Consider the following 10,312-nt stretch of genomic DNA (forward strand, 5'->3'; position numbering starts at 1 on the left):
AATAAGCAAAACGAACTTCCGAGTCACGTTTTTCTTCTTCCGGTAGTATCGGGTAAAAATAAAATTAGCTAATAAAAAAATACATCCAGGGAATAACTGTCCAAATTTCATAATCAGCGACAATTTTTGTTATTTTGTTCATTTTAAAACTTTACAAAACACGTTAATGACTACAGGTAGACTCGGCATGCAGCAAATATTTTCAAAAAAACGTTTGAATTTGAGCCCCACAGGTGTGCCATTCCCCGCAAGTTTGAATTTAGCGAACGTGTTATTTTTAGAACGTCCCAATTTCAAGACATCCCTGAAATTTAAAAGATTTAGAATGATGTTATTGTATAGCGTACTCACTTAAGTGAAGCAGGCAATGGAAACCTATTCACTCTTCGGTTTCCCTAGTAAGTTTGGTATGGGATTGTTTTTATTCATGGAAACGACCACGAATTTTTGTAAACACTTACTTCTCATAGTACTCGCCTACAACCGTTAGCTTATGGAAAGCAATATATACTTTGTTTTTCAAACTTTTTTAAACTCCTCTTCGCCGTTAGGCAATGCGCGGTCGTCTCAAGGAGACGTGACAATCGTGTCTGTCCCTTGTCTTGCCTCTTCCTGGGGCGAAGTCACATATACTGACATAGTAAATTAATATACCCTTATTTCAACTAAAATATGAATCTTAATCTCTAAAAAATGTTGGTTCAGTTCGTAGTCAAAATAATCTAAACCTTAAATTACTTTTTTTAATAGAAAAAATTTATTTTACAGTTAAGTTCACGTCAAACCGATAAACAAATAGAAAGTAAAAGAAACATTTTTAATTCTATTTATTAAGTGTTTTGGGAACAAGGCAAAGATTATAACAACTTTTAATATATGTGAAGAAATTGAAGTTCTTCCTGAATATAGATTATTTAAATCATCGATAATTATTTAAGTATCAGCCCGTTTTATCGATAATTAAATAATTGTTAGTAAATAGTAAAACAGTCGATCAAATTAACTCAATAAACATTAGTACTGTTTTATTATTTCAAAGAAATCTGTAAACATTTCAAGGATGTTGTTGAATAAGATATCTACCCATTAAAGTTGTTCGAAGAAATGTTTTTTGCAAATATAAGAAATAAATAAAACACCCAAAATAAAATTCACTGACAACAATTTTTTTCAGTAAATACATCGCATGATTTCGGAATTCAATTTTATTTCAAATTAAATTAAACAGATCTTTCCATTTTTTGGCTTTACTCTTTTTTAACCTTTAATATATTTTTATTCTTTTTTTCAGTAAAGAAACAATTAATATTTTCATTATCATGATAGAATTCCCTTACTGTTTACAATGTTATACGGTGAATTAATATAAACCAAACGTGCTCGGAATTATGATACTCTAGTAAATTAATGGTAAAATATTCATGTTGATTTTAATTTTTCTTGTCTTTTGTTAAACATTTCTTTATATTCATTTTGATAATGTCCATGTTTTAAAATTATCACTTTAGCATTTAATAATAATTATTTAACTAAAAGAACACTTAATTATTCTTCTTTATACGGCCAGAAAGTTGGGAAAATGAAAAACTAACAAAAATACAGATTTAGAAATGAGACATATAAATAAAAGTTTAATAACTAAAAGTGATCAGTTGAAATAAAATATCAAAATAATTTTTGATATTGAAATTTATATTTTTTTTAATAAAAGATTTTTCTACTAATAATTTTTAAAAAAATACTGGTGTCGTTGAGATCATATAATCTCTTTGCCGATGATATTGAAGCTAAATAATTCGCTTCATAATAATGATAAAAAATTGTGTGTGATCTTATTTTATTTTCCAGTTACGATTTACTTTTTTTTATTGCTGAAAATTGTTTTAAAGAAAGATTAAAATATTTTCTAATCTTACTGGGATTTACACATAATGAATATGAACAGCGTAAAAACGTTTTAAAAATTTGTCCAACTGATTACTTAATTACTAAATAAAGTTTTATGATTGTCTTTTGATCACCAGATTTGGATGGACCTTCAAACTTCGTTTTATCAGCCATTTTTCATGTTATTGCTATTTCACCCAGAAATTTTTACATTTTTAGACTTACAGTACACGAGTTCTCTTCAGTCATTAACGATGAAATACATCCAGCGAAGGCGCCGGGGTATGATTTGGTCACCGGTCGGGTTTTCCAGGCACTACCTCGACATGCGATACGTTTGGTTATTTTGATTTTCAATTCTATTATCCGAATTGGTCATTTTCCTGATCCGTGGAAAATTTCACTGTTAATTGTTATAGCAAAACCCGATAAAGATCCCCCCAAATGTAACATCTTATAGGCCTATCAGCCTGCTTCCTGTGCTCTCTAAGGTATTTGAAAAGCACTTTTTGAAAAGACTGAAGCGGTTCGTGGACGATTCGGCTCACCAGTTTTGGTTTAGGAAGCAACATGCTCCTCTGGAACAGGCAAACAGGTTTGTTAACATTATCAATCATGCTCTAGACGAGAAACAGTACTCTTCAGCGGTTTTCCTCGATGTCAGTTATGCTTTTGACAAGGTTTGGCATGTAGGGTTTCTCTATAAATTGAAAAAGGTTTTACCGCATGCTTTCTATGTGGTACTAAAATCATACCTAGAATACAGGTACTTTCAAGTTAAACATGTAGAGGTTTTGATGGATTTTTTCTTTATACAATCAGGGGTACCTCAAGGAAGCGTTCTCGGACCCGTCTTGTATGTTCTGTTTACGGCTGACTTGCCAATTACGGCAGATACCACAGCTGCAACGTTTGCTGAATACTGAAATTCTTGCTGTCCACGAAAATCCGACTACTGCGCCTCGTTTTATTCAAGATTATATCACTCTCCTCGAATCGTGGCTTACATATTGAAAAATAAAAATAAACGAAACAAAATCAAATCATCCTTACGTCCTTCGTAAGGAACACTGTCCTCCTGTTTCTATCTTCAATGTTCCGATTCCAAGATCTCAAGACTGTAAATATTTGGGTTTTCATCTTGATCGACGACTTACTTCATCGAAACACATCACTTCTAAGCGGAAACAGTTGGATCTCAAGTTTAAACACATGTACTGGCTGATAGGACATAGATCTCCGTTTCGAGCAGAAAGTAAAATATTGATTTATAAATCCGTTTTGAAGCCTGTTTCGACTTACGGACTTGAATTGTGGGGTACAGCGTGCAACTCCAGTATTGACGTACATAAACGCTACCAAACAAAAACACTGCGGAAAATGCTCAACATACCCTGGTACTTAAATAATAGCCTTATATATAATGATCTTAAGTTGTGAACCATTCTGCAGAAAGTCTCTCTGGTCAGCCTACGGTATCAAAATCGTTTGGATCGGCACCCGAATTATTTGGCGATCAATTTATTAGATAACACGATCTGTGATTTTTCAAGATTGCTGAGGAAAAATATTCTTGGTTTGCCTTATCGTTTGTTTCAATTGGGTGATTTTATGGTCTGGCCGTACGGATTGCTCTTCTATTTCATTATTAATTCGCAAGCCGCTGCATCTGTGGCAACTGAATGTTAGTTTAAATACATCTTATTTACTTATTTTTTCAACTATCTTGCTGAACAGATTGTAAAGTTGCTGTTTCGTTATAAAAAAAAAAACGTTTTTAAGCTAAAAAGTAGTGTTCAATTTGATAATATGAACAAGAAAAACTCTGTAATTAAACGTAAACATTATTACAATGGAGATAGATTAGTATTTTAAAAACCTTTTAAAGTTATTGCTACATTAACTGTTTTGGAGAGGATAAAATACTGTAATAATCGTGTGAAATTTAGATAACAATGTGGATCGTATTCATTACAAAATGTGCTGGTCAATCATTTTCTTCTAAGTTATTGAGAATTGTCGGCAGCTGGTTGGATAATATTTAATCAAATTTTTTTTATTTCTAATTAACACTTCATTTTTAACATAATAATAAGTTTCTTACATACTTTTTTTAGCATACTTTTTTTGCTACATGAACAATCAATAAATTGTATTGTATAAATACATTGTAACTAGAGGACTGAACTAGTTTTATCTTTTTTTTTAATAACTATTTTTTTTACTAATATAACCATATCTTTAAAAAAATTATTGATAACTAGAAAATTTCAGGCCGAATTGGTTCAAGTTTAGCAAGGACTGTAAGAAAAAAAATTATTATTACTGAAATAGTGTTTTTTTCGCATTCCATGCTTGCGCTAATTTGAATTATGTATTGACATAACTCCATAGAAGTATCCTTACAAATAAGGATACTTTTATGGAGTTTACGTTCACGTTTTTTCTTTTAGGAAAAATTTTTGTGTGACATGAAATTGCATATTATCAAAAAGTGACCTTGGAAGTATAAAGTAAGATGACTATATTTTTACTTTTCTTTTAAAGATTAATCATTATTAAACTTCAAACTCATGGTTAAGATAGAGTGCGCCAAGTATAGTATAATTTTGTTATTTGGGAAATAGAATTACTAAAGATGGACGAAGCAGGAGCGATATAAAATGCCGAATAGCACAAGCTAAACGAGCCTTCAGTAAGAAATATAATTTGTTTACATCAAAAATTAATTTAAATGTCAGGAAAAGATTTTTGAAACTGTATGTTTGGAGTGTCGCTTTATATGGAAGTGAAACTTGGACAATCGGAGTATCTGAGAAGAAAAGATTAGAAGCTTTTGAAATGTGGTGCTATAGGAGAATGTTAAAAATCAGATAGGTGGATAAAGTGACAAATGAAGAGGTATTGCGGCAAATAGATGAAGAAAGAAGCATTTGGAAAAATATAGTTAAAAGAAGAGACAGACTTATAGGCCACATACTAAGGCATCGTGGAATAGTCGCTTTAATATTGGAAGGACAGGTAGAAGGAAAAAATTATGTTGGCAGGCCACGTTTGGAATATGTAAAACAAATTGTTAGGGATGTAGGATGTAAAGGGTATACTGAAATGAAACGACTAGCACTAGATAGGGAATCTTGGAGAGCTGCATCAAACCAGTCAAATGACTGAAGACAAAAAAACAAAAGTATAGTATTTGAGGGGGGTATGCGGGAGGTGCATACCCGGACCTAGACTAGGTAATAGGGAAGGGAAGGGTAGCCCTCTTGAGGAGAGTCACCATGGCAACCGGGAGGGATATCGTGATGTCTTAATGATCTAAGAGGGACCCCGTCGGGAGATCAGCTTCAAGCTGCACTAAGGGGGGGGGGCTAGTCTTCAGCCACATCACTTGGCATCAAAGTAACGTCTTCTAGGCGGTTACCGGTTGCTCTCAAGTGGTTAAATAAAAAAAATTAAAAAATAAGAAAATAAAAAAGTATAGTATTTCACGAACTGTTACGCAGTTTGGTGGACTTCGACACTGTGACGGGTTTTGTGTCGGGAATACTGTAAATGAAATATCGGAAAGCAAGGGGATGAGGGACAGCTCAGCTCCATACGGAGCTGCCGTTCGCCCATGCTTGCACGGCTGGGCGGTGGTGATGAAATGCGGGGACTCTCGAGTCCCTGAACTAAACGATTGAGTCCTGGCGGGGCCGTTCCTTCTGGGTTGTCCCCGTTAAGAGGCGAAGCAAAAAGGACCGAGTCCCGGTTGCTGGGGGATGGAGGCCGGGGACGGCATTGCCGGGTCTGGCGCTTCCCTCATCTGTCGACTAGAGGCAAAAGCACCTTCCGGAACCGTGTTCATGCTTAATTGGGGGTCTGGTTCCGGGTAGCAGGGTTAGAAAAAAAAAGTATAGTATTTTAAAAATACTTAGATTATGAGATTTTCATATTTATTATTTAAAATGTGCCTTTATCAATTAAAAAAACCGCATTTATGACCACCATATTCGGGTTGTTATCAGTCGGTTACGATCTGCCTTAGAAGCATTAAAGTTTCTGGTACTATAATTATTTTGATAATAGATTTGTCATTAATACATATCGTTTTTTTTTCCTGAACGCACAACTAAGTATCGTTGTCAGCGCCTTGACAAGATATCTATATTTTAAATAAATAAATATTCAAAATTAACATCGATGCAAGCAGCTGAAACATACTACAAAAAATTCAAATAATTGAATGTAAACGGACAGCCGTAAGAAATCGTAAAACATAAGAAAACAGCATTTCATTATTCCCTAGCATATTTCGCATGTTAGCCCCTAATTTAAACTTGCAACGAAATGCCGCATAACAGACATAATCCGACAGGATTTGGTGTACAGCTAGCTGGCAGTAGCAATGAGCACAAACGGGTGCATCGTCTGTTCATGAGGTGTCCATGAGTAAGTTTAGAGTGTCCTATTCGCAACCTGCCATAATAATCTTCTTTCGGCGATTATTCCTGCTTGAGGAGCTCCACGGTGATACAGCGTTCTTAATTGGACGAAGTTTATTGTTGGTGGTAGCATTTTATTCACTTTGCCATTCATCATGAACCACCCTCTTGAGAAAACAGACAAGATCGTTCCGAAACAGGATAAGGAACCTGATAAGGAAAACGATCAATGTCCTGCAAACCCTTATCTACCGTAAATTATTAGATCTGTCTGGGCTTTACGTTAGAAATTATATAATGTAAAAATTCGAAACGCACACTTAAACATAATTCAATATCGTATTCAAGAATTACTACTTACTGAAGATTATATCACTGTAATAATAGTAAGGTAATCTCGAAGATGCCTTGAAACTTCCAATTAATTACTTTCACGAATTAATCGGAATTCTTAGATAGATGTATTCCTTGTTTGAAAATTTGTATTATGTATTTCAAGCAGTATTAAATCCTAATTTTTTTCAGGTCAGGATTTATCGTTACGTAAAATCTAACAACAAAATAATAACCGGAAATAGAACTGAGAAATAGACGCTTAAAATTTAGCAATTCATCAAGCTATTGATCTGTCGATTTTTTTCATGATAAACGAATTGTTAATTTTTTTTCAGTAAATAAAATATATTTTGATTATAGACTCATAGCCGTATTTACATATTAAAATAATACTCGTATTTCACTACAGTCTGATTGAACAAATTATTGTTGAGTTGTATATTTCTATATGCCGCTTAATTGTACAGACAAGTCAAGGTTTTTCATTGCATAAACCTACTTCAGTTATGTCAAAGAAACATTTCGTCAACGCAAAATCTTTGATCAATAACGTACTGCTTTCTAGTTAAATATATTATTACTGAGTAATTATGGTCAAGGCATTCCCATTACCTGGAGATCTTGAACCAGTTCCGGTATCATTCGCTGCGTTTCGTCGTTCCTCTGGAGATAGATAATCCCTTTTTCATTCTCTACTTCTTTTCTTAACCCTTAATCCTTTGCTCCTCGGTAGTGCTCTGGAAAATTAGGCACTATCTTCATTGGATTCGTCTTAAAGTTTCACCGACTAAATCCCTGCGTCCCTAAGGACATAAACAATATTTCTGAGGTTTGATGGAAGTGACTTTACCTATGTAGAGTTAGCCATTTAGAAATTGTTCCCTTATATTCACTGATAATACAAAGAGTTCAACCGTGGGACTAAGTAAAGCCGAGTTTTTTATCCCAATAATACATGCACAATGCATGCATGAAATATTGTTTACATAATGTATCCGTATTAATATATTCATGAAGTTACAAATGCTCATTGAACTTTTGTCAGTAAATTATTATTTATATTATATAGTCATATAATTTTGTATTATATGGGTGTTGAATGCCTTTTCATATTCCCCGGATCGAACTCTTTCGATGAAGTCTGAATTAAAGGAATATCATTTTTGGTTAATATCCTAATAAAATGTATAATTTACCATCTGTTGTCAATCCATTTATTGTGATTTGAGTAACATGGAAAGGAGTAAAAAATGAACTTCTTTAATAACTGCCAAAGGCGATCACAAAATGACTTGATTTACAGAAAATGTGAAATGGTGAAGTAAATTCACCATTGAATGTAGTAAATTTTGTAACTAGATTAATTTAATTATTATTATTAAATAGTTTAGTTAAATAGACTTTAACAAATTTATTTATTTTTATCAGTAAATCAGAATTAAATACTTTTCAATCCTTCCCAAAGAAGTGAGTTAGTAGTAATATCTGATAAATGGTCTTGCCACCAATATATTTTTGGTAAATGACGTTGGTAAAATCACATCCGGTTGTTACTACCCAAAAAATATTAAATTCTAGTTCAGACCCAAACACAGTTTGCGCTTGGTTATGAATAAATTACAGAACCGTTAATCTAATTTTCTGTTTTTTTTTCCAGGGAGATCCAGTGGAAGCTGATAATCCAAACACAGGTATTGGAGCATTTCGGTTCATGCTAGAGACAAATAAAGGTCGAACGATGCTGGAATTTCAAGAATTGATGACGGTATTCCAGTTGTTACACTGGAACGGGAGTTTAAAGGCGATGAGAGAACGTCAGTGTTCGCGGCAGGAAGTAGTCGCACATTATTCAAACAGAGCACTAGATGATGACATGCGAGAGCAAATGGCTCAAGACTGGATAGCGAGAGAACAGGAAAATGCAGGTGCTCTTGGAAGAGAACTCGGTCAAGCGAAACGTGAATTGGAGACTGCAAGGCTTGCCGGTCGTGAACTTCGTTTTCCTAAAGAAAAAAAAGACATCCTTATGATGGCCCATAACAAGGTCAATGGCGGATCCCTTTCCAGTTAAGACTGATTTTGCCGTACTTAACATATATAAAATATAGATCGTTGGCTTCTTTTTTTTCTTCTTCTTACCCTTATTATTCTTTTAATAAAAAATATTATAAATATATCCGCTTTACAGCTTTTGCCGTTTCTTAGAGTAAGAGACTGAGAGAATAAGACTTTATAAACCAAATCAAACATTTTCTTAACTTTTTTACCTATCTGGGTTTTTTTTATCGACTTGAAAAGGATATGTAATAAATTTTAGAACGGAGACAATATTACTTACAGAAAATTATTAATTATATATATATTTTATATCGATAAGTTTCATGATCCCTTCTCTTAACTTAACTAAAATAAAAATTTTTCTAATAAAACTTATAAACCATTTCAGTACTTAATATAAAATAACAAATCTATTAAAATCTTACCACAAAATTGAATTATTAAGATTATATTTACCATTTAATTATTAATTATGTTTAAGTCTAATATTTAATTATTCAGCTTTTATTAAATCTTTTAATAATTTAAAATAAGAATCTCTTCTTACGACATCAAAAATATACGTTACGTAAATTATTTATACTAGATAATTTTTAAAAACGTTGTTTTTTAATTTCTAATTAACATAATAATGTTTACAAATTATTAATTTTCAAAGAATTTAAACATTTTTCTTCTTAAAAAAAAAAACACTGTTAACTTACAGTTTGTAAACATATATAAATTCTACTAAATTATTGTACGTAACCTATGTAAATATATTTTTTCCTTCAAAAAGTATACAGTATTGTTTTTTGTTGTTTTTTTTTTTTTTTTTTTTAAATTATATACAAGATTTAAACAGTAAAAAGGAGTAGATTTTCCTGTTTCATTATGCAACTAATGGCTATTTGTATATAATTTTTGAAGTTTTGAGAAACAAAGTTTACAATTATCATATTTAACAATGTTTCCCTCAGACATCAAAACTAAATTCTAATAAAGATGGCAAAACCTCTCTTAAATTAAAAGAATAAAAATAAATTATTTTTACTACACCAATCTTTTTTTCTGAAATGTATTGTCATTAACAGACGTTTATCTACCAAATAAAAAAAATAAAAAAAAAAAATTGCCTTTTTACCTTTATTTTTTCACGTAAAATTATAGGTTATTTGAAAAAATAGATTTATTAAGAGTTTTTATTTTGCACAAACTTTTAGGATTAAAAAAAATTTATCAGCATGTGATTTTTCTTTTAATAAGATTTTATCTTTTCTCATAGAAATTAAAAACCTATCGCATAACATGGTATTTTTCATTGAAAGAAAAGGAATTTTTTCAAAACTTTAATAGAAAAATTAAACTCCATTTAACTTAATTAAACAAATATTATGTATGTTGCCCGTCAAATATTTGCAGTTTGTCACTTTCTATGCCGGTTTTTACCGAAATATTTTCAATTAATTTACCGTCAGCTATAAAATGCTTGATTTTTTACAAATTTTGGAATGGATGTTGTTTTACTTTCATAAAATTTCTTAAAATAATACTTTATCAAACCGCTTTGATGTACGTATAATATTTAATTTTCATTAAGTAAATATTTAGAGATAGATGATTTC

The 10,312-nt window shown here is 31.8% G+C and overlaps 1 protein-coding gene across 1 annotated transcript in view; it reads left to right on the plus strand.

Annotated features, from left to right (window-relative positions):
• Window positions 1-8,985, plus strand: part of lft (Limb expression 1 family member lowfat) — a 475,902-nt gene extending 466,917 nt beyond the window's left edge. Inside the window, exon 4 of the mRNA XM_075361449.1 lies at window positions 8,308-8,985. Coding sequence (XP_075217564.1) covers window positions 8,308-8,721 — 414 coding nt within the window. The 3' untranslated portion in view covers window positions 8,722-8,985. The remainder of the gene's footprint in view (window positions 1-8,307) is intronic.
• Window positions 8,986-10,312: the final 1,327 nt, after the last annotated feature.

The sequence above is a fragment of the Lycorma delicatula genome, chromosome 3, assembly GCF_047948215.1.
Source record: "Lycorma delicatula isolate Av1 chromosome 3, ASM4794821v1, whole genome shotgun sequence".
NCBI classification, from domain to species: Eukaryota; Metazoa; Arthropoda; class Insecta; order Hemiptera; family Fulgoridae; genus Lycorma; species Lycorma delicatula.